At 52.7% G+C, this 24,102-nt stretch overlaps 1 protein-coding gene across 1 annotated transcript in view; it reads right to left on the bottom strand.

Moving 5' to 3' along the window:
* SDK2 (sidekick cell adhesion molecule 2) overlaps nt 1-5,535 on the bottom strand; it is a 259,639-nt gene extending 254,104 nt beyond the window's left edge. The window contains exon 1 of the mRNA XM_057716189.1: nt 5,417-5,535. Coding sequence (XP_057572172.1) covers nt 5,417-5,480 — 64 coding nt within the window. The 5' untranslated portion in view covers nt 5,481-5,535. The remainder of the gene's footprint in view (nt 1-5,416) is intronic.
* Between the last annotated feature and the right edge of the window lie 18,567 nt (nt 5,536-24,102).

Genomic DNA, 24,102 nt, shown 5'->3' with positions numbered 1-24,102 from the left:
ATTCACCCATTCGTGTGTTCTTCCTTCACTAATTCATATTTGCCGAGCTCCTTCTACCTGCCAGGCACTCTCCAAGCAGCTGGGGATACAGCAGGGGATAAGATAAAGCCCCGCCCACATGAGAGAGGCCAGCCATAAACAAGCCAATATATGTCCGATGAAGCTGAGGGCTGCGGAGAGAGGAAAGCAGGTTCAGAGGTGGGTGCCTGGAGATGCCACGTTACCAGCTGCTTAGGGATGGATCAGGGACATCAGAGGAGAGGCCCGATTAAATAAGGATGGGGCCATGCAGGCATCTGGGAGGGGTGGGCACGGCTGCAGGGACCCCAGGACCCTCCAGCACCAGTTCAGAGGCCAGAGCGCGAGTGGTAAATTCTAGGAACACAAGGGCGGTCAGTGTGGTAGACAAGAGCGAGGGAAGGTGAGGCTGGAGAGGAGGCTGAGTGTGGGGAGTGAGGGGTGAGGATGATGACATCCTCATACCCGGTGGCCCACACGTTAAAAGCACTTAGCATTTCCTATGGGCATTTTTAGAGTGATGGAGATAATCTCATTTAACATTAAAAACAAAACAAGACAAAAAAACCCCTACGAGGTAGATGACACATTTTACAGATGAGGAAACCAGGTCTCAGCTCCAGGCGGCTCAGCGGTGGAGGCAGGGCCAGAACCAGGTTGGGACCACGGCCATCGCCATGTTGGCCCCTCCAGGAGCGGCAGAAGAGGAGCCTCAGGGGGGCTCCGGGGCTGAGAGAGGGGCCTTCTGGACCAGATGCCTGGCTCTGGGAGTCTGATGGGACAAGCTGTGCTGCCTCTCCCTCCCCTCCCTCCACGACCCTGAGCAGCGCTGGCTGGCGCTGGCGGGTCCCTTGCTGAGTATCGCTCACGGGCCCCGCCTTCTGCGCTCATGGGCCCCGCCTTCTGCCCCCGGAAGACAGGAGCGGGTGGGAGGATGAGGAGTGGCGGGGTTGGTAGCAGGGATGGCTCAGCAACCCGGCTTGCTTTCCTTTCCATTACAGGCAGCGGGGCCGCTGCTGGCCCATTTGTTGCTATTGGCATCCCGAGGCCCTAAATTTACGATGACTAATTCTCACCACCTCAGGCAGCTCCAGGCCCGTCTGCGGCAACGTGCTCCAGGCAGGGCCAGGGTGGAATTCCCGCAGGCAGCACCCTAACACCCAGCCATCAGTTCCAACTCGGTTTCCTGACTCCTGGAGGGGCCAGGAGTCAGAGGGAGGGGAGGGCGAGGTTCCAGCCAGTCAGAGGACTCCTTCAGCCACAGCCAGATCCTAGGATAACCAGCCACAGAGAGGTTCATCAACATAAAACACGACCGTCTTAACAACCAGCTTGTCTTGTAAGGGAGTGAGTCCCCCGTTGCCAGGGGTATGCAAGCAGAGATCACATGGCCACTTGTTCCAGGCTTATGGGCAGGGGACAGCACTAGATGATTTTTCATGTTTCTTTCAAGTCAAATGTACTGATTCATGTTAGTCCTCAGGATGGAGAACAAATTCATTCTCTATTACCGTTTAGCTTACAGCCCAACTGTGTCCCATGGTACAAGATGGAATGCATATACCAATACGCAGTTTAACACATTATTGTAAAGTCGGCCGTTCAGGCACTGTTTAAACAGAGAACTGCTGTAAAGGACTTGGCCTCTTTCCCAGCCTCCTTTCTCTGATGCAACAAGGTTCCTGGCCCCTACTTTAGCCTTCCAGCAGAGGACATAAAGGAGAGGTGGTCGATAAATATTTGCTGAACAAATGCAAAAGGGAGAGTTTCTGAGGCAGGTATCAGGCTGCCGGCATGATTCAGTCTCTGGGTGGGGGTCCTGAGTCTGTCCATCCCAGGCAGGGGCGATCTTCTGGGGCCAATGCAAGCACCAAACTGTGTCACTCATCAACCCACAGTCAGAATGTTCCAGACTGCCCTGCGGAAGCCCAGGGGTGCACAGGACGAGGGGTGTGCGGGGCAGAGAGCCGCCTCTCCGGCCCTGGGAGAAGGGGAGGTAGGGAACAGGGACCCTCCTGGGCCCACCCTCGCGTGGAGGGGTGGGTGGTTCTGGACACACATCAGTTGAGCCCCAGGCAAGCATGCCACTTGGCCTTGTGGTAATTAGTAAGAAGCCCTGATCAATAAGTTATTTTTTGCTGTCAGTAATTAATAATTACAGCTTAGCCACACCATGTAATTAAACTTTCATCCCGCTCCCTTGAGTACTGTTGGGCTTCTATTGTGATTACCTCCCAGCACTAAACTTTCTCCCTTTGGAGCCCTCGGGAGCCTCCAGGGCTGGGCTTCCCAATCCCCGTTCAGGGTTTTCCCGCTGCCTGCTTCCCTCAGCTCAGACTCCCCTCTGTTCCTCCCCCAGGCACCGTTCTCTGGAAAGAACCTTCTGGACCAGCTGGCTGGGCTCTGCTGCCCGCCTCCTGGCCTCCCCAGGATGTCCACCAGCCGTGATCAAGCTTCGAGGCACGTGAAACATCTCACGAGGTGCTTGTTAAAATGCAGACCCCCTCCAGTCCGAGGGCCTGGGAGTCTGGACCGGGACCGCTGGAGGCTACTCTGAGTCACGGCCACTTTGAGTCACGGTGATGCGGCCACAGAAGGAAGTCAGAGAAGGGTCTTGGGAGTGGAAAAGGCGTTCAAGGCCTTTTCGGTGGGTGGCCAGGAACCACTCCTCATGGTCCCTTGGCTTATAGTGTAAAGACAATCAAAATAATAATAATAATAGCAACAATTACCCTTTACTAAGCACCTCCTATGGACGCTGCTCTTTTTTACAACATCCCTGCACTCAGTGTGGGGAATGAACGGGAGCCGTGGGACACTGAGTTCCAGGCGAACTGGTCAAATAGTGGCTTTCAGTATAAACAGGTGACGCTGCCCAGGTTCAGGACCTGAAAAAAACCAGGCTAAGTCTAGATGAATCCTGCAGCGGCTGATGCGAGGTTCGTCCCAAGAGAGGAGGACTGCTTGGTCCCTCGCTCTGTGTCATGACTGGAGAAACGTGGCTCACAGTGGCGGTGGCTTCAACCACCCCGAAGGGTTAATGGCGTGGTCGCAAACTCAGAAGAGAAGCCAAGGAGAAACTCCACTCCCTGACCCCAAAGCAGACAAGAAACGACCCTGGAGCCCCATGCTTGACCCTCCTACCCCGACACACAACACAGCAGGGCCTCCAAACCTGGGCTGAAACCAAGTTCCCATAATCCTCTGCATGGTGTGCTGCCCAGGAGACAAATGGAAGGAGCGCACCGATGGATGCTGCAGAACACTCTCGCGGAGGCAGAGAACACACGCGGAGCAGCGGGGGTCCTGAGCAGCCACACTCAAGCCGGCAGCAAACAAGAGAAGCGGGACAGAGAGTGAATCAATCACAGAGACCGGCACCACTTCTGACAGGGCCAGCCCTCCCGCTGGAAGCACGGGGACATGAGGTGGCCTGGCCTGGACTTCTGCAGGACGGGCGCACGACATCTTGGCCTTAGGTGGACGGGACAGGCGTGGAGGTGGGACATGGAAACGACTTGCTGACCCAGAAGGAAGGACCTTCAGGTGCCCTGGGGATACCTGACAAGCCTGGTCCTGGATGGGATGAGAACTAGTGAGTCACCTGCCCAGGGAAATCATGGGGTTACTGGAGTCTGTGCAGTATTAAGTGAAAGCATCCAGATAGACACGGACACCCCTCAGAGTTCTCCCCCTCTCCAGCTATCAGCTAGTAACCCCATGGGCATCTCAGAGCAAATCTGTGAGATGCTCCAGGGTAGCCTAACCTGTTCTTATTCTGCCAGCCTCACAGTCCTCCCTGGGTGCTTAGAAGAAGGACCCCATCCCAGCAAGCCCACCCCAGCTGCAGATGGTCCTGGTTCCAGGGAGAGAGGGGCTTAGAACTCACCCAGTCCCAGTCCTGACTCCTGCCCCCAGATCACCCAGCAGCTGTGGGCAAGCCACCTAATGCCCCTAGACCTCAGTTTTCCCATCTGTTAAATGGCTACTAGAATAAGACGACCTCTGAAGTTCCTGCCTGCTGAAAGATTTTATAATGATCATAAAAATAATAATAACTTTTATTACCTTACATGTACAGGGACCCGTTACAAAATTTCTAACTGCTTCAACGTAAATTACGTTGTAAAATCCTCCCCTCCACTCTGGGAGTGAGAGCTGATTATTTTTATCTCTTTGATCTTGGCTCTCTGGACTGCCTGACGCTGGGCGCACTGGGGTCGCTTCTACCCTGCGGCTCTGAGACTCCGGAGATGGGGTGGGGCCCTTTCGAGGTGGCAGCCTCCGCAGACAGGCGCCCCCCAGGTGGGTCCAGGCCCCCTCCCGAGCCTGGAAGAGGGAAGGCCAAGCCCTGGGAGTCCTGGAGCTCAGTCCAGGCTTCGTCTCTCTCCGCCCCCAGCAGGCGCCGCTCGGACACCGCTGGCACCGCCGGCACCGCCGTCTGGATCTGCCAACACCAAAGGCAAGGAAGCGCGGGTGCAGCCGCCCTCCCCCGCTGGGACCTGCCCGAAGACCGGGGAGATGTCTGGGCATCCGCCCTCTGGAGGGGGGGCAGGGCGGATCACGCCTCCTCCTCCTTCCCAACACGCCCAGCCCCAAACCCACCAGCCCTTCTCCACCGCGAGGCTGCTCCAGGCAGCTACAGGTCAGAGAAGCGGCTGCAGAGACAACTGAGCGGCGGGCGGAGCTGGAGGCAAAGGCGGGATGCTGAGTGTGTCTGGGGGGCGGGAGGGGAGAGGGCCTCCGACCCTCCCAGTGCACCACCCCGCGGTGGCTCCGGGGCTGCACCCGCGACCTCGGCACCGGCGCGCACCCCGAAGCTCCCCCAGCCCCGGCGGCCGGCCAGGCAGCCAGGCTCCCGGACGCGGCCGGGCCCCGCCACTGCCCTCCCAGGGCGACCCTCCCGGCACCCAGCGCTCTGCTCCGGCTCCTTCCCGCCGCCCTCCCTCGCCCCGGGGCGGCCAGCGCGTGCCCGGCAGGGCCTTGCCCTTCCCCGCGGACACCGAGCGGGGACCCAGGAGCCCGGCCTGGGCAGCCGGGGGCAGCCGGGCGCTGAGCCCCGCACAGAGCGGCGCGCCCCTCCCACGCCAGCCCGAGGGCGCCCGCAGCGCGCGGGGGGCAGCGATCCCCCCACTCTTCTCAGGCTCTTCTCAGCCTCCGCGGGCGACGCCTCCCAGCGCGGACCCCCACCTTCCCTTATTTGGAAGCCGCAAGTCTCGGCAAGACAGCCCCGGCCCCCGAAAGAGAGCCCCCAAACTCGGGGAAAGGGTCCTGCAACTCCCCGGAGAGGGCCCTGCCCGGCCAAGCCCGGGGTCCGGGAGGCCGCGGTGAGGCCAGCGAGCGCCCGCGCCCGCCCCGCGCCCCCTCCCCAACCCCACGTGCGGGTGGCCCCCAGTACCTTGGGCTCCGGCCGCGCGGATCCGGTGCAGGGCCAGCAGAGTCCAGATCACCAGCCCCCACATGGCGACCAGCCTTTTCTTCCCGGAGGGGGAGTCTTCGGTTCTGTTTTATAATCCTGGTGGGGTCTGCTACCCCGCGGCTACGTCCCGGGAGACTGGCCAGGCGGCTCCGGCCCAGAGGGGTATCCGCCCGGGAGGCGCGGCGCCGGCGACCCCGGCCCTGCTTCGTCTTCTGGAGTCCAAGTCCGATGCCCGCGGCGCGCCGGGAAGGCGAGGGGCGAGCGCAGAGGCGGAGGGGAAGCCGCTCTCGGTCTCGGGGCACCTCCCGGCCTGAGCACCCCAACTCCGACTTCTTCTCCCGGGCAGGGCGGCCTCGGCGATCTGGCCGGGTCGCGGGCCGGGCTCCGGAATGAAGCGACAACTTCAGGAAACTTCCTCCCGTGGCCACGGTGCCCGCCCCCCGCCCCCTCCCCGCCCCCTGGTTGGGTGCTCGGCGAGGACGCAGTCACCGCCGATCCGGGCGCCGGGCCCCCGGGGCCGGGCGGGAGGCGAGCGCGGCGGCAGACGCTGGTGCGGGGCTTCTTTCAGAGGCGCGGGGTTCGGGGGGCGCGGTGCGCAGAGCGGTCCGAAGCTCCCCGGAGCTGAAGTTTTCTTCTCTCCAACTTTGCAGGCGGCATCTGGCGGGGCCGAGCCACCCCTCCCGGCTCCACCGACCCAGCGGCGCCCACTCCGGGGACGCCGGGCCCGGGCGCGCCCTCGGCTCCGCGCCCGGCGGGCTAGCAAACTTTGCGGGTCCCGCGGCCCGGCGCACCGCCCCGCGCGCCCATGTCCACGCCGGCTGCGGGGCGGCGGGGCCGGCTGCTGAGCTCGGCGTCCCGGGCTGGTCGCCGGCGCCCGGGCGCGGAGCCTGCTGCCGGCCCGAGGCTAGAGCCCGGCGGCCCTGCCCTCCGCCTCGCCCCGGCCGGAGCTCTGGGCGAGGCGCGCGGAGAGCCCGGCGGGCGGCCCAGGCTGCGGGGGCGCGGTGCCTCCTCGGACGCCCGGCGCGCGCCGACCGCCAGGCCCGGAGGAGCCGCGGCCGCCGCGCCCGCCCCGGCGCCTCGCCCGCGCCGCCACCGCCCGCCTCGGCCGCCGCGGCAGCTCGCTGGCCGAACGCGCCGCCCTGGGCTTCCCGGGCTCGGCGTCCGGGGAGCCGCTCCTGCCTGCGCCGAGCGGGAGCTGCGGGGGCCGCGGGCGCCGGGGACGAGCGCGGCGGAGGCGGAGGCGGGGACGCGGCGAGGGGGGCCGAGCGCTACCCCGTGGCCGCGACTGGCGCGCCGCCTGCGCGCGGGGAAGGGGGGCGGCGGCGGCGGCGGCCCCGAGCCAGGCCCGGGAGCGAGCCCCGCGGAAACACGAGCCGCCGGCGCGGCCGCGGGCGCCCGGCGTCTCCGGGACCCGCCGGGGGGCAGCCGTGCGGGCCCCGAACCTCACCGCGGCGGGATGCGCCCAGGGCCCCGCGGTTGTCTCGGCCAGCCTTCCCTCGCAGCCTCGGCCCCGCACCCCTCTCTCCAAGGCCTCCTCGGACCTCTCTCCCCAGCCGGGGGCCCCGACCCCCTTCCCGGACGCGGGGTCACACGGGTGCCGGGTGTGTCGGAAAGAGGGGTTCGGGCCACCGGCTGAGTCCAGTTTCCCCTCCCCAGGTCAGGCTTTCAAAAGTCTGGAACCGCTCAGGGCGGCGAGCAAGACAAAAGAGAGGCCGGGGACTTACAGATGGCTGGGGAAGAGAAGTTGGTGCCAAGGCCTATGCATTCTTTGTTTCTTCTTCTTTTTATTTTTTTCCTTTTTGAGCTCCGCTTGCAAAGGGTAGAAGAACGGGACATGAGCGAAGAAGCTACAAAAGGGAAGCTCAGAGCTTTCTTTCCTTGGGGACCAGAGGAGGCAGCAGGACCAGCACTCCTGAGGGAGAAGGCCAGGTGGGGTTTGCAGGACCCAGTCACATATTCCTGGGTACCAGACAGCTTTGCTTCCATGGACCTCTTCCTCTGTAAAAAACGTCTATCTCTATATATTTAAAATAATATTTATGACTGTGTTAGCATAAAGAAATATATTATCACCCATTAAACAGTTTTCGTTAACTGAGAGTTCATTGATTTCTTCTGATTTTAAAAGAAACGAAAACATTTCCATTTCCTGCTCCCTGGCACTGCACCTGTGGTGTCACGTGGAGTGCCCCAGCCCCTCGGTATTTCTGCTGGGAGCAAAGAGCCGCTGAGATTCCACCTGTGGGGACAGCGCTTTCCTCCTCTCTCTCCCCGGAGGCCCCCTCCAGCCCAGAGGGCACCCTGGAGCAGACACAGCCCTGCAGAGGTTTTATTACTTTTATATTCCCATCTCACCTGCCTCGGAAAAAGAACCTTGGGCATTTTCTGAAAACGGCTGAGAAGCTAGCCTGCCTTCCCTACATACTTCGATCGCCTAATTCAAACAACATTTTGTGACGTTTCCCCCTGGCAGCCTGTGCTCCATCCCAGGCCGAAGCCCTTCTGGCCGGCTGACTGGCAACAGGGAGGGCTTCGGGGGCAGGTGGCCCGAGTATGGCGAGCCCGCCTTCGTCTTACTGGCCATGCCACTGCCAGCTGCTTAGGGATGCCCAGCTGGGGCCTCACCCACCCCCTGCCTGCTCTAACCGCCCCATCCCAGAGCACAGGCCCTTCCCAGACCTAGGAGAACAGCTGTCTACACGGTGCTGTTACACTCTTCGCTCACAGAGGGGGCCTGAGAGCCAGATTGGCCAGGGACCTCTCCTTCTCAGCCAGCAAAGGACCAGCAGAAAGACTGTATCTCTGTTCTCTGAGGGTGGGAGCTCACACCCACCCAAATGTCCACCCTCTTTGTGTCCAGTCCCAGACTTCTGCCCCCAGGAGTCTGAACTGGATACTCCTGGGGGCTCTGAACAGCACTTTTCTTTGTAGAAAGAGACATGTTTGTACAGCCACGTGTAATCCCAGGCTCCTTCGTCTGGGAGTTTAATCCCCGAAGGCCAGGGCAGGGCACCAACCGGTGGCTGCGGTGAGGGAGGAGCTTTCCCTTTGTGCAGGACATCTCCAGGCATGCCTGCTTGTTAGAGAGCAAAGAGGATGGTACCCTTCCAGAAAATCTTTGTCTCCATCCATCTGGGGCTGTTTCTGACCTCAGCCTACACACACACACACACACACACACACACACACACACACACACACACACACACACACACAGGAAGGAAGAGAACTATCTGATTTTGCTTCTTAGAGTTTCGCCAGCCCAGGAGGAGGTTGAGCAGGGAGCTGCCACTTTGAAGGGGCTCGTTACTGAGAAAGTCACTTGCAGACACCATGACCTCATTCTTGCCAGCCACGGTGTAATTAGAGGTTGCAAACGGTGCAGTTACAGTGGGTACCGCATCAGGAGGGGCCACGTGGCTTTCCCAGGCTCTCTGCTGCCTCCCTGGTGAAATCTGGCCCCTTTTGAGTCTGTAGGTACAGTTCTCCTGGAAAACTCAGACCGGGATCTGGGGCTTCTCCCTCATTTACATCCTGTCTCCCTCCATCCCCAGAGCCAGCATGTAGAAGCCTCTTCATCTTGGAAGTGCTCTCTCCATCCATTCCAGCCTGTAAATTCCAGGTGGGTGGGCCCAGCCACAGAGATGAGCACAATTCATTTCAAAAGAGAGGGAAAGGCCTGGGTTCCTCTGCTTCCCCTGCCCCTTCTCCCTTTCCAAGTGGATGCTGTGCATTTAAGATGTCCCCCGTTCCTGTAGGAAAACCTTTGCTAAGCCCCCACCAGGACCACTTTCTTAGCCTCCCATCCACACATTGAACCAGTGAGAGAGCATTACTGCAGAACTTTGCCAGGGAGCCTTCGGAGTGGGAGGTGAATTACGCCGTGTGCCAGCCAAGAGCAAGGGGACAACCCCCACGGCAGTCAGACGGAGCTGTTCAACATCGCAGGAGCCTAGGTTCCTCCCTACCCGCCATCCCTTGGCCTCTGACCCATCTTCTGCCCCATTCAACACTCAGAAACAAAAGGGTAGGCTGGGTGGGGTCAGCTTTTCAATAAGATTATTGTATAGTTTTTTCTATTTTCCATCTCAAATGTAACAAGTAGAACAGAGTGTTCGTTTGCAGGGCCAGGCGCGTCCTCCACCAGTGGGGACCAGGCAGGCGGCAGTGATGCTGGAGAGACAGACACGTCTGCCCGCTCCCTGTCCCCACTCCCTCATCCCCTGTTCCCTGCTTCCCACGTGCTCCAGGTGCCGCCCGCAGCCAGGAAGCCCAACCCCGGTGCTTAGTTTGCTGAGGATGAGAAGGCAGAAAGAGTGAGTCTCAAGAGCAGGGGAAAAGGATTGGGCACGACTCAATCTAGGAGGAAGATGAAAGAGACCAGAAGGAGAGTCAGGGTTGAAGTGATCTTTAGAAGCAAAAAATACTTCCCACTGCCATCCCTCCCTTCCCAGCTCGTCATTCCAGGCTGCTCTCGGGGTTGCCAGGGGCAGGGCTGGGAAAGGGCCCCTCTGAGTAGGGATGCTCAGCAGAACCATCTCTGCTCCACCTGAAGGGAACTCAGACATCTAATTGCCTTGAGCCATGGCTTCCAGTACACAATTAATGGCATTCTTTTTGTTTGTTTTGTTCTGTTTTGAGGATGGAGAAAAGGATGGAGTGGAGCTGATAGAAGTGGTTTATTAATCTCCGTCGGAAAAGAGGGAGGCTCTGGGGTCCTGTCTCAGTGAGCTAGGGCTGCCAGGACCAAATACCACATTTTGGGCGCCTGGGAAGTCCAAGATCAAGGTGCTGATCTATTTCATTCTTGGTGAAGACTCTCTTCTTGGCTTGTAGATGGCCACTTTCTTGCTGTGTCCTCGCATGGGAGAGAGAGAAGGGATGGGAGGGGGGGCGGGGAGGAGGAGGCTGGAGGGAGAGAGCGAGCAAGCTCTTGTCTCGCTGCTTCTGCTGGTGCTGCTTCTTCCTCTTCTTCCTCTCCTTCTTCTCCTTCTTCTTTCTTTAAAACATGTATTTATTTATTTGGCTGAGCTAGGTCTTCGTTGTGGCATGTGGGATCTAGTTCCCTGACCAAGGATTGAACCTGGGGACCCTGCATTGGGAGCAGGGGGTCCCAACCCCTGGACCACCAGGGAAGTCCCTCGCTTCTTCTCATAAGGATGCTAACCCCACTTTTAGTGCCCCATCCTTACGAGCCCATCTAAACCCAATTACCCCCCCAAAGACCCCATAACCTTCCAAAGACCCCCATCTCTAAATATTATCACATTTGGGGAAGGTTAGGGCTTCAACACGTGAATTTGGGGAGGATACAGTTTACCCCAGCGCAATCCCCTAGTCCAAGATCCACCCCCAACCTCAATTCCACACTGTAAATTACTTTCACTCACTTAGGAGAAAGGGCCTAAGAGCACAGAGCACGCTCATGGCTTGACTGGGGGCAGCCTGCTTCTCTGGCTTTTCTGTGCTAAGGTCTGAACCATGGGTGTAGCTCCTGGACTCCAAGCCCCAGGATCTGATTGACTGGGAATTTACCTAAACGGACGGGGGTTCCGTCTTCCATGCCCATCAAGAAGAGGAAAAGAGACACAGAGAGACAGAGCATAAACCCACAAATACTGGGGCAGAAAGGAAATGTACACGGCTTGCTGGTCAGAAGCCAGATGCTAGCCAGAGAGAACAGAGGTTAACAGACCACAGGAGACAGCATTTTTAAACAATAAAACTGCTAAATGCAGGCTAGGCTGGGGAAGGAAGTGAACGCATGAGGAAACATAGGCATCTGCTATATCTAGGCCATTTGCAGCCACTCCGAGCCCCCGGCTCAGCATGTGGGGCGGGGGTGGGGTGCGGCCAAGTCTGGTGGAGAAGCGTAGTACTGATGCCGGACAGGAGAGGGCGCTATAACACACACTGCCTGAAGGTCCAGGAAGGAGGAAGTTGGTTGGGGCAAGGTGTGTACTGTGTGGTCGTTTCAGAAACAAAACCAGCACACATTTTACTCAAGAATGTCCTTAACGTGTCTACAATACAATCTAGAGCACCACAGAGAAGGCTACCTCTGGGTGGCCGGGACATTGATCTTTAAATTAGACAAGGATTTAGAATCATTTAAGGCCATTCAAAATCACAGACCAATGAACTCGAACTTGAGCAGGGTTTCTTTCATCTGCTTAGTACAAGAGGAAACTGCGACTCTGCCTTTCAGAGCCATCAAAGGCGTGCTCTCACAACTTAAAGGGTGAGTGCCTTTGATTGGGCGCCGTCTGCTGCAGGAACACTCACCTCCTGGCTGTTTCGAAGCCACACCGCACATGGGCCTGCCTTAGGGCTGGAGTTTACTGATCCCTGTGCCTGAAATGCCCTTCCTCCAAATGGCTGCCTGGCTTACCCCTCCACCTTCACTGTGTCTCTGATTAAATGGTACCCAGCTGGTGAGACCTCCCTGTCAATCATTTTGAAAAAGCAATCCCACCTGAAGATGTTCAAACCAGTCACCCTGGTAAGGCAGAGGCACTGACCGGTCAGCACAGTTGATGCCTGGGCCACTCCGCCAGCACACAATGCCTTGCACACACATGCACATATACACACGCATGTGCACGTGAGCCCACACACGCACACTCCCTATGACTCCCCCACTTTCTTTCCCTTTAGCACTTTTACCACCATCCAATACACCTTAGATATTACCTGTTAGTGTGTTTCTTGCCCATCTTCCCCCACTGGAATATAAGCATCTTAAAGGCAGGGATTTTTACCAATTTTGCTCTGGGCATGTAAAATAATCACAATCAGACCAAGCGATAATATATGTTCAATGAAATCAAAACACTGGGAAAATGTATATGAAGTGCGAACAGGCTTTCAATTTCGTTACTGTGTCTTTCCTTCCATTGACCTTGCAAATTAAGCTATTTACACCTCAAGCGTGTGTTTTCTGATATTTGTATTTACAGCAAACGTTACTACTGCCTGAAAATTAACCCAACCTCCGACTAATGTCTGTAACTTACACAATCACATACATTCGTTTAATTTCTGAGAAGTAAGGTTTTGCAGAACTAAGTTGAAAGGCAGCATGGATTTTAGGCACAAGGATACTTCTCCTTACTATGCAATTAACTTTCCAAGTTGCGCTATGGTGGAGTTAGGCCTCCTTACTTGGTTTCTAAAGAGGACTTTTCGTTAAAGTTTACATTACAGAATTCTTAAAAGTTGCTGCATATAAAATATGATTCAGTTTGCATTCTAAGATCAAACTCCACCCATGCTTGGGATAAGAAGGAGGCATTTTTTGGAAGGAAAAAGGCAAGAGTGGCCAGAGCTGGGATATGGCCCAGAGACATGAGTTCAAATTCCAGCTCTACCAGCACTAGTGGAAGATACCGCCTTTGTGAGCCTTCATTTCCTCACAGATAAAATGAGACTGATAAGTGTACCCACCTTATAATGTTGTAAAGATTAAATGAGATAATACATAGAAGCTCTCGCATCTAATCAGCAATCGATGATATTAGCTATTCTTGATAAAAAGCAATCCTCAGTAATCGCTTAGAGCTTTGGAACAATCCTGCAGTTACTTCTCCAGATAATAGAATTAGTCTTTGCTCTAGGGAAGGCTGGTAAACTACAGCCTGCGGGCCAAATCCCACCTGCCTGCAGTTTTTGTAAATAAAGTTTTATTGGCACAGCCACGCCCATTCATTTACTACTGTCTGTGGTTACTTGCAGTTACTACAATAGCAGAGTTGAGTAGTTGCAGCAGAGACCTTAACACTGTTCAATATTAGCTATCTGGCCCTTTACAGAAAAAGTGTGCCACTCTTGCTCAAAAGGAAAATGATGGCGAGCAGTCCCATACACATCCTAGATTTCTGGATTCTGACAGTGTCAGCTCTGCTCTTACCATTTTCTTGCAGGCCTGAGTACCAGCCCACCCTTCCATATCTGCCTGAAGCCATCCAAGGGCAGCAGCTCAGTGATGTGAGATGCTCCTAGCTTTCCCGCACCTGATTTTTATCTGGCTAGAAGTCGCACCCAATGGGAATTTATACAATATAAGGAGTGGGCCAGAGGACATGTGCCAAGAGGCACGTGAAAAGATGCTCAGCATCATGAATAATGAGAGAAATGCAAATCAAAACCACAGTGAGGGATCACCTCACTCTGGTCAGAATGACCATCATCAAAAAGTCTACAAATAATAAATGCTGGGGAGGGTGTGGAGAAAAAGGAACCCTCCTACACTGTTGGTGGGATGTAAATTGGTGCAGCCACTATGGAGAACAGTATGGGAGGTTCCCTAAAAAACTAAAAATAGAGCTACCATGCAATGCCACTCCTGGACATATACCCAGGGAAAACTCTAATTCGAAAAGATACACGCACCCCAATGTTCGTAGCAGCACTATTTACAATAGCCAACACATGGAAGCAAACTAAGTGTCCATCAACAGAGGAATGGATCGACCTCTTTGTTTCAGGTCTCTGCCATCGACCTCGTCTTGCCTCTCCCACATGACATGACCTACTCCCTCATTCCTCAATGACTGTACCTCACTTTTTCTCTATCTCATTCAATTCTTGACTCCCTCTAGATAAAGTCAGAAAATCAAATCAGTATATCTGGAAATTCATTACTTTCACTGCCTTGTTTTCACTGAATTTCAGATTGCCATTATGCCAGTAGACTCATGGAAGGATGAAATAAACAGCCCTGAGAAACCAAATCCATAGGTTCTTGTTGAGTAAGTTGTGCTTTTGATCTGAGTATCATTTTGGAGTGATAGTTGGGCTGGGTATATTAAGTTGCAAGTTCAGAATAATCTTCCCTCAGAACATTGTAGATATTGGAGCCCTTTCATTTCTTTCCTTTTTTTTTAAACAACTTTTATTGAGGTATAATTGACATGCAAAAATTGCATATATTTAAAGTGTACAATTTGATATTTTTTGCTTATTAGTAATGTATATATGGCAATCCCAATCTCCCAATTCATCCCACCCCAACCCCACCCCCACTTTCCCCACTTGGTGTCCACATGTTAGTTCTCTACATCTGTGTCACTATTTCTGCCTTGCAAACTGGTTGATCTGTACCATTTTCCTAGATTCTGCATATATGTGTTAACATACAATATTTCTTTTTCTCTTTCTGACTTACTTCACTCTGTATGACAGTCTCTAGGTCCATCCAGGTCTCTACAAATGTCCCAATTTCGTTCCTTTCTATGGCTGAGTAATATTCCATTGTATATATGTATCACATCTTCTTTATCCATTCATCTGTTGATGGACATTTAGGTTGCTTCCATGTCCTGGCTATTGTAAATAATGCTGCAATGAACACTGAGGTACATGTGTCTTTTTAAAAATATAAATAAATTTATTTATTTATTTTATTGGCTGTGTTTGGGCTTCATTGCTGCATAGGGGCTTTCTCTAGTTGCGGTGAGCGGGCGCTACTCTTTGTTGTGGTGCACGGGCTCCTCATTGTGGTGGCTTCTCTTGTTGCGGAGCATGGGCTCTAGGCACATGAGCTTCAGTAGTTGTGGCACATGGGCTCAATAGTGGCTCATGGGATCTAGAGCACAGGCTCAGTTGTTGTGGCGCATGGGCTTAGTTGCTCCTTGGCATGTGGGATCTTCCTGGGGCAGGGATCGAACCCGTGTCCCCTGCACTGGCAGGTGGATTCTTAACGACTGCACCACCTAGGAAGTCCCTGTGTCTTTTTGAATTATGGTTTCCTCTGGGTATATGCCCAGTAGTGGGAGCCCCTGCATTTCTGAGGAAACACATGATACCAGTTTTATTACCCTAACTTTGCAGACAACCTGCTGGTTATCTCTGGAGAAATGTTCTCCTGGTCCTCATCCTGAAATTTCACTAGGAAGTGTCTCTGGGTTGTCTTGTTTCATCCGTCCTGCTTACTGAGCCGTTTCATTCTGGAGACCTTCTTTCTCCTGAAGGAAGTTTCCTTCAGTTAGGTTTTTGATAATTTCCTCCTTTCCATATTGTTCTCTGTTCCCACGTCTGAAGACTCTTAGTACTTGGATCTTGTACCTGAAGACCAGCAGCACGGGCATCACCTGGGAACTTGTTGGAATTGCAGATTCTCAGGCCTCGCCCCAGACCTACTGAATCAGAATTTGTATTTACACAAGATTCCCCAGGTGATGTGTACGTACATTACAATTTGAGAGGTGCTGCTTAAATTGACTCTCACCTCACATATGATTGGAATGATTACGGCTACATACCTGAAGAACCATCACTCCCCACTACCCCTGCCCCTGGAGCCATTATCCTCCCATCTTCCTAGGCTTACAAATCAGGTGTGCCTCTTCTCTGAGGTGAGAAACTTCCTATCTCCCAAGGGATCCTCCTCTTTTATGTACTTGTTCCTCTCTGATATGTTCAGTTTTTTGTTTCTCCCACCGACTCTTTTCATGACACCTTTAAGTAGAAGTAGGTATTCCCAGCGTGAAAAAGCTTCACTTGACCCTTTTGCCTCTTCCAGTCAGCATCCCATTTCTCAATTGCCTTTTCCTGCCAAATTTCTTGAATTCATGCAAAACAGGCTCTCCCGTTTCTTTCTACATCTCCCTTTCTTAATCCCTTGAAATCTGGCTTTTGACTCACTGCTTTTAAAAACTTTAATAAAAGTTCTTTGTGGCTGTGGCTGATGGCCGTGGCCTTTCTGGGCTGTGCGGTTCCCTTGGCTTCCGTGACACATTGCTGTTGTCTTATCCCATGGAAGGAGTGGGAAGAACGTCACCTGGGTAACCTTTCTCTGCCCTTCCCTCAATGCTCAGTTCCAATACGGCCACTTCTCAGAGGCTTTTTTTTTTTTTTTCCAGCCAAGCAGCATGGCATGCGGGATCTTAGTTCCCCGGCCAGGGATTGAACCCTCGCCCCCTTCAAGTGGAAGCGCAAAGAGTCTTAACCACTGGACCACCAGGGAAATCCCTCTCAGAGGCTTTTTCTGACTGTTCTGTCCCATGTTGATCTGCTGAATCCACCCTGTTTCTGCCTGAGTCTTTCCTGTTGGTGCACCCACACGTAAAGCCAAGACAGGGCAGCATCGTAGAGCTACTCAATCACCCGCATCTTACCAACCTGATTAAAAGCTGCGAGGGGCAAGGACAGAGTCTAGCACGACGGTGAATGTTTGCTTTAGTTGCTTCCACTGCCCAAGGACAGCTGAATAAGGGGCTGCACCACGCCCCAAAGAAACACCTTTTCTTCATGTTCACAAAGATACTGTCCACCTTCAGAATCACGTGCCTGGGACTTACTTCTATCTGCCCAGAGGAGAGGTTTCCTAATTCACCTGAAGGCACTGCGTGGCCTGCAGGGTTCTTGGTGCGGGTCCCGCCTCTTCTGCGCTCTCGAGTATTTATTAGCCTGTTTGGGACTGTCTTGTCAGAGCGATGGTCTTAACGTCTGGAAAGCTCTTCATTCTCCTTTTGCATTCAGGGCATGAAAACATGTCAGAGATGACCCCTCAGGGGCAGGTGTGGAGGCGTCCTGAAGCTGAGAGGGCCAACCTCGCTCCTCAGACAGGATGGAGCCCCCAGCTGTCCACAGGCAGTTAGTGGCCCTTCTGGAGGGCTGAGGGGCTCCTGTCGGTCTAAAGCCTCAGGCTGCACTGCATTTACACAAAGTCTCCCACTCCCAGGGCATGTTGCAAGCGAGCATGGTGTGTCAGGGAGGAGGAGGAGTTGGGGGGGGAGAGGAAGGGGGAGGGTAGGGGAGGAGGAGGGGGAGGAGGAGGGGGGAGGAGAAGGATGAGGACAGGGAGGAAGAAGAGGAGGAGGAAGAGGAGGTGGGGGGAAGGGCAGTGGAGGTCAGGGACTATGGCAGGCACCTCTTTCATCACCCCCTGAGCAAACTCATAGGAGAGGAGAGAGAGCCTTAAAGCCAAACTCTTTATCCTGCTTCTCCTGCCCACACGCCACTGCCCACCCAGTGTCCTCATCTCAGTAAGGGCCATCTCCGCTCTCCCCGATGCTTGGGATGGAGCATAAGGGGCATTGTGGGCATCTCTCTGTCTCATCCTCTGTATTCCATCCAAGTCTGTGCATCCACCTCCCGAGTGGACCTGATGTCTGCACTTCTCTGTGTGTCTTCTTCCACTGCACTGGTCCAGCCTACACCAAGTCCTGCCTGGACCTCTACCACGGCCTCCTAATGCTCTGCCTCCATTTCTCCAGCCCCCGAGTCTGCCCGGCACTGGGCACCCACGATGGTTTAGAAGTAGATCACATAATGTGATTCTCCTGCTTACAACTCCTCAAAGATTTGATAGTATTCAGAAATTATCACACCTTTTTAGGTATGATATTGTAGTTAGGTTATTTTTCCCAGAAGAAAGTCCTTGTCTTCTAGAGGTATGTACTGTAATATTTCTATGTGAAATGATGTGATGTATTGGATTCTCTCCAAAATACTACCGTTTGGATCAGGGAGGTACAATTGGTCGTGCTGAAGCTCGGTACCCAGGGTTTCGTTGGGCTCTTCTACTTTTGTGTATTTGGATATTTTTATAATGTAAAACTGAAAAGAACAAATTGCAAGGATACTTCATTGCTCATCATCAGAAAAAAACACAGAAAAACCCCCCAACGTGTGAAGATACTCTGTTACTCATAATAGAAGATACTTCATTACCCAAAAATAAAACGAAAAACAAAAGCACCCTCACTGTGGCCTGCAAATTCTAGCCTGCACTTGCCCTGCCAATGCTTCTGGCCTCATCTCTTGCCATTGACATCCTTCTGCGAGGCTCTGCCCTGCAGCCCTCCCAGCGAGCTCCTCCTTTCGTTCCCCTCAAGGAAGTCGTCTCTGACCTACCCGGAAGCTTCTCCCTTATCGTTCCTAAGACCCCCAATCTAGTCCACCCCTCCCCCCAATCCCCGCTGGCTACTTCCTGCTAACCCTCCAGGCCTCAATTTAAAAGCAGTCTTTCAGAAATGCCCTTTTCAATGCCCCGGTTTAAATTTCACCTCCCTAATTGACTTTCTCTCTGCACCCTATAATTTCCCATCTTTGCACGTACCACAGTTTTAGTCTGTCTTCCCCACCAGGCCGTGCACTCCACGAGGGCCAAGTTCATGACTTTTCTTTTTTCATTTGTGTGTCTACCAACGCCCAGCACAGCTCTGTAAAATGAAATGAGGGGGTCACCACACCCCCAGTCCCCTTCTGAAGACATCTTGCCCTCAGCCTTTAAAACAATCATTAAAATGAAAAAATATAATAGCAAGCTTGCAAGCACCGATGCATCTGCTAGCCCAGATTAGCAAAATGCTAAGCTTTTTCTCATTTTTTTAATGATCATTCTGTCTTATATTAAGGAATATAAACTGAGAGATGAGATTAAAGTCTCCTGTAATCCCCCCACCCGCTCCCACCCGGCCCCCTCCCTTCCTTCCCTCTAAGTGATGACTCTTATTGTTTTGGCGTGTATTCAGTGCACATTTTTTATATTTTTATTACAAATCTGTGCCTCCGTAAACAATCGATGGTATTGTTTTATGTGTTTTTAAAAATGTATGTAAATGGCATAATTTGCTACATAATGTGGTACGGCTTCTGTTTTTCAGTCAACATTGTCATATATATGTGTGTGTGTGTATATATTATATATTAGTTCATCCATCGTAAGTGTTAGTCAGCAGCGCACTGTAGGAATACATCACAATTTATTTATTCCTTCCCTTAATGAGGTACACCTGGCTTATCTCCAGTTTTACCTCTGACAAGAATTCTGGGAAGGATGTACTTGAACTTGGGTCTCGCTGGCACGGGCCCCCTCACTGCCATTAGACTGGTCAAAATAAATGAGAGAGGGCTGGCCAGGTTGTAAGGCAATGGGAATTCTCCTATGCTACTGCTGGTGGCAGTGGAAATTGATATAATCATTTCAGAGAGCAATTTGGCAATATCTAGTTAGGATGACAACACTCTACCTTGCTGTCCAGCAATTCTCCCTTTATAATAAACCCTTACCATCAAAGCTCAATGATGTCAGTCTTTTCTACTCAACAGAAAGCATTAGATATATAATATTCCTTTATGCCCGAGAGTTTACGATGCACTTGCACGTGTGTTACCTAATTTGACATTCCTAACTGTGGGGTAGTAGTATCAGCCCCTATTGCAAATGAGGCTACCTGTAAGGGCACCTAACTGTAGTTTGGTGCTAGGGCTTAAATCCCACTGGCCTCACGTTTTTGCCCGGTGCATTTTCTACCGCCCCACACCGCCTCACTGTGTTTTTATACTACGAAGAAAATTAACCAGCTCCAGGTCCTTGGTGGGAGATGCTGTCGGTGCCCCAGACAGATGCTTTCCACCAGGCCTGGTACTCACGCCTCGGGGACTGTCAGCGTTGGTGGCTAACAGCTCACAGCTTTTCCTTCTTCAGAGAACTGCCCACAGCCATCTGGAGCAGACGTACTTGAAAATGCTTGGAAGTTGTCCTCCACCACCCTTGGTGGGGGGGTTCCTTAGCCAATGGCTAACGATACAGTTGTACACGGCTGGCCTGATTGCTGTGAGGGCGGACAACTCCGTGGTACCATCTATACTCCAGACCCCGCCGGGGCATCAGGCCGAGGCTGAACTTCTCAGCTGAGCTTGCATCCCGGCCTTGCTTCTTCCTCTGCCTTATTCTGCTTCCTCACTTCCTTACACCTCCTCCGGAGAGCACGTCTTCGAGAAATCACTTTCACAAAATCTTATCCCAGGCTCTGCTTCCAGGGCAATGGCTCTCAACATTTAGCAGCACCAGAATCACCTTCAGGCCTTGTTAAAGCACAGATCGCTCACCCCCAGTGTTTGTTTCAGTTGATCTAGGGGAGGGTCCAAGAACTTGATTTCTTACGAGTTCCCTGGTGATGCAGCTGCTGCCGGTCCAGGGACCACACTTTGAGAACCACTGCTCTAGGGACCTGACCTGAGATGGTTGGTGCCAGAAGAAACAGACTCGAAGGATGGGATTTTGGAGTTGGGTGACCTGCTGGCAATGAGAACCCCAGCATCAGTGGTAGAAGGAGAATTAGTGGTTCCTGGCACGTGGTAAACACAATTTCTGCGACAGCAAAGAGTTGGAAGGGGATGTGCTGGCTTTTGCAATATTTCTGGCACTGGAGCTGTATAGTGGAGACAGTAATGATAAAGACTGTGGAATGGACAGGCTGTGTCTGAGAGCCATTGGTGCACCAAAGAAAGAAAATGAGAGGCCCGAATCATTGAATAGCCAATTCAGAGCAAAGTGTGACAGTCACAGGACCTCTGGTAGGAAGGGTCTTATCTCCTGTAGCAGAAAGACGGATCAGCCTGAAAGCCAGATTCAGTGTCTGCTGGTAAGAGATGCAGAACTTGGGGAACTTTGAATTCTCAGCTTCAGTGAGTCTCCTATAGCAAAGCTCAGGGCCCTAATGGGACGGGGTAGGACCTGAGACTGAGGAATGGAACGTCCATGTGGCGGTGATTAGGAGCCCTGGAGGATTCCTCTGAACCCTCGGCCACCTTCAGAAGTGGCCCGGTTCCCCTCATTAGAATGTAGTCCATCAACTGGGCAACTGTACCCCAGGAAAAGGGAATATCCAGGTCTTTCAATGATTGGAAACAAAGTCGGAGTTGGCAGTGGTACCCAGTGCTACCATGGCCCCCCATTAGAGGCATATCTAGAGGGTCGAGCAACAAATGGCGTTCTGGCCCACGGTCATCTCACAGTGACTCAACTACGTCCATGGGCCCAACACGTGGTCATTTTTTCAGGAATTTTTCAAGAATGTGTCATCACAGTGAACACACTTAGAAGCTAGAAAGTCCTCACCTTCACTCCTTGGCCTATGGAGTAAGTGCTATTATTGTAAGAAAGAGCGATTACAGCAGAAAAGGCCAAGTGGAAGTTCTTGAAACTGATCGACCCGCCCCCACTGGACCAAGGTAGTAAATAAAAAATGATATTGCATACTGGCGCGAAGGATGGCGATCAGTGCCCCAGATATTTCCCAGATGCAGGGGTGGTGGGCCACATCCTATTCCTGTTGCCTGGCCCCCCTGAAACCCGATGGATCATGGCCGATGACCGTGGGCTTCCACCAACTGAAACAGGGAGCAGCTCCAACTGTGGCTGCTGTGCTTCATGCAGTATCTTTTTTTCTTTTTTTAACGTAGTATCTTTAGTAGAAGAAATTACAGAGATTCTGGTCTATGATATGCAGCTCCTGATCTAGCAAATGCATTTCTTTCCAATGCCCCTCCAGAAGGAGAATGTAAAGCAGTGTGCATTCCCAGGGGACAGGCCACAGTCAACAGTCACAGTCTGCGCCCAGGGCTGTGTTCATTCTGCTCTGGCCAAAGGGATCTGGATGTCTGGGTGTCACTCACATGTTATGCTGGTTACTATATAGACAGCATCACAGTAATGGGACATCATAAGTGAGAAGTTCACGTGCTCCAGACACCTTGGTGGGACATGTGTTCTCCAGAGGGTTGAAAATAACACAATGTGAATGCAGAAGTCTGTGACATCAAAGAAGTTTTTAGGGGTCCAGTGATCTGGGACATGCTAGGTCATTCCCTCCAAACTAAAGGAAAAATAGCTGCCCCTTGGACCTCCTACCACACACAGAACCATCCAGAAGCTGCAAACCTGACAGTGGGATGGCTTCTTGGAAGGGCAGCTGAGGCAGCAGACTGGAGAGGACAGCTTCTCTACTTCCGGATGTAACATCTCAAACCAATAGTCCCCACGTGGTGCTGCATCCCCAGTAGACAGAATCCATGGGCTCAGAAAGCACGGAGCGATGTAGGGGTCGCTCTGGTCAATGTGAATTCCAGGACTCACCTGGGTCATTTGCATTTTGATGCCTTACGTTCCTTGGTCTTTAAGTCTGGAGGAGTCTGGCTCCCAGAGGGAGGATGATTCTACCGGGGGACACTGGAAGATCTCCCTAAATTTAAAGCTATGACTGCCACTCCTCGTCACCATGGGATCTTCATTCCAGTAGGACAACAAGAAAACTGAGGAGTTTCCTTCCTGACCATCACAGGGAGGGCTGCTCCATCGTGGGGCCTGGGAGGAACGTATTGACACTTGGGTGACAACTGGAATATCTCTGGTACTCTCATGCATTTTTAATTGGAAATGGCCAAGTACAATAGCCATGGCTTAACCCTGATAAGCATGGGATCCAGGGGCTCAGAGGCCCCCAGGGAAGCCCTCTAGACCAGCAGTGGTGGGCAATCTAGATTGCTTGCCAGAGGAGAGAGATGGTGGGCGTTAGTTATGGCCTCCGGACTAATGGCAACAGTGATGGAAGTCTTTGTCCCTCTATCCCTCTTCCAGTTTCCCCCCAAATTGTGACCCAACAGAGATCTGGAGAAATGGACCTAGAGTGAACTTAATGCGAGAATCAAGAGGGTGGGCGGTAGTAGATGCTTTCGGTGTCTTGCTCTGAATCCTTTCACCAAGAAGGTGCATCTGTTCTCCAGTTGGGTATTGACCACTACAGCTCACAGCTGTATCCTTGTCCAGAAAACTGATCTTGAGAATGACCTTGAGACCTTGGCCATCAGCAATTGCTTTGCCTGGAGATGCTGGAAGTCATGCAGCCTCTCTACTCAGAGGAAGCTGCAACCAATGACGCTGGTATTGGGGTACACAAGCCCAACGCCCTTGCCTCGAGAAGGGCCAGCTGGTGGTAGCGTTCACATTCCAGAGAGCCTCATGGGATCAGGTTGAGGCTGGACTTCAGTGAAACCCACATCTTTGCTTAAAGTTCTTCCCCTTCCTTATTCCATGTCCCCCATTTCCTTCCAGGCTCGTCCTGCAGGAGCTCTCCCTAAAAAAAAAATCACTTGCACAAGAATCCTTGCCTTGGGCTCTGCTTCCAAGAAACACAACAGAAGACGCTGCTCTCTGTCTTTTAAAATATATTTCTCAAGGTTCAACTAGCAGGAAAATATACAGAAAAAAGTGAACCGTTCCCATTCTTCACTTTCCCTGTCTGCCCTTCCTAGGGGAACTCACTGACAGCAGTTTGATGTTGGGTCAACTTTGTCACTTTCCTGTGCAATTTAACATATACATGTATGTGCGTATGTGTGTGTATACAGTACTTAAAAGTAAATTGAATAATGTTATACATATTTTTGTGACCTGTTTCATTTAACAATATGTCTCAGAGACCTTTCCATGACAATTCCTATAGGTCTGTCTTTTTTTCCCTAGGTTTGTCTTTTTTTGGAAAGTGGCTGTCTAGTGTGGCATATCCGGGTACACCACAATTTCTTAAATGACTTCCCTGTGGGAAAACACAGCAACATGGAAGATTTCAAGCTGAAGGAAATGAATAGATGGAATTGTTTACATATGTGTTTGGAGCTAAAAAGAGCAGAAGGGGACACTGAGATAACTCAGGTATTAATGCACGCCTGGGGCTGAGGTCACTGTATCGTAGTAACTGCAGGAAACAGCGGCCAATCCTAGCAGTGGGGACACCAAAGGGAAGAAGTGGGGGTACCCTAACCTAAGACTTGCAGAAGGTAAGTGGGTGTACACAGCAAGCTACAGTTTTCATTGAATGAAACTAAGTTAAAAAAAAAAATCTTCCCACCCTCCTTTGCATATTTCTGATTACCAG

The sequence above is a fragment of the Hippopotamus amphibius genome, chromosome 17 (assembly GCF_030028045.1).
Source record: "Hippopotamus amphibius kiboko isolate mHipAmp2 chromosome 17, mHipAmp2.hap2, whole genome shotgun sequence".
Taxonomy (NCBI): Eukaryota; Metazoa; Chordata; class Mammalia; order Artiodactyla; family Hippopotamidae; genus Hippopotamus; species Hippopotamus amphibius.
Note: the sequence above shows the minus strand (reverse complement) of the source record. Positions and strands in the feature narration are given on the sequence as shown.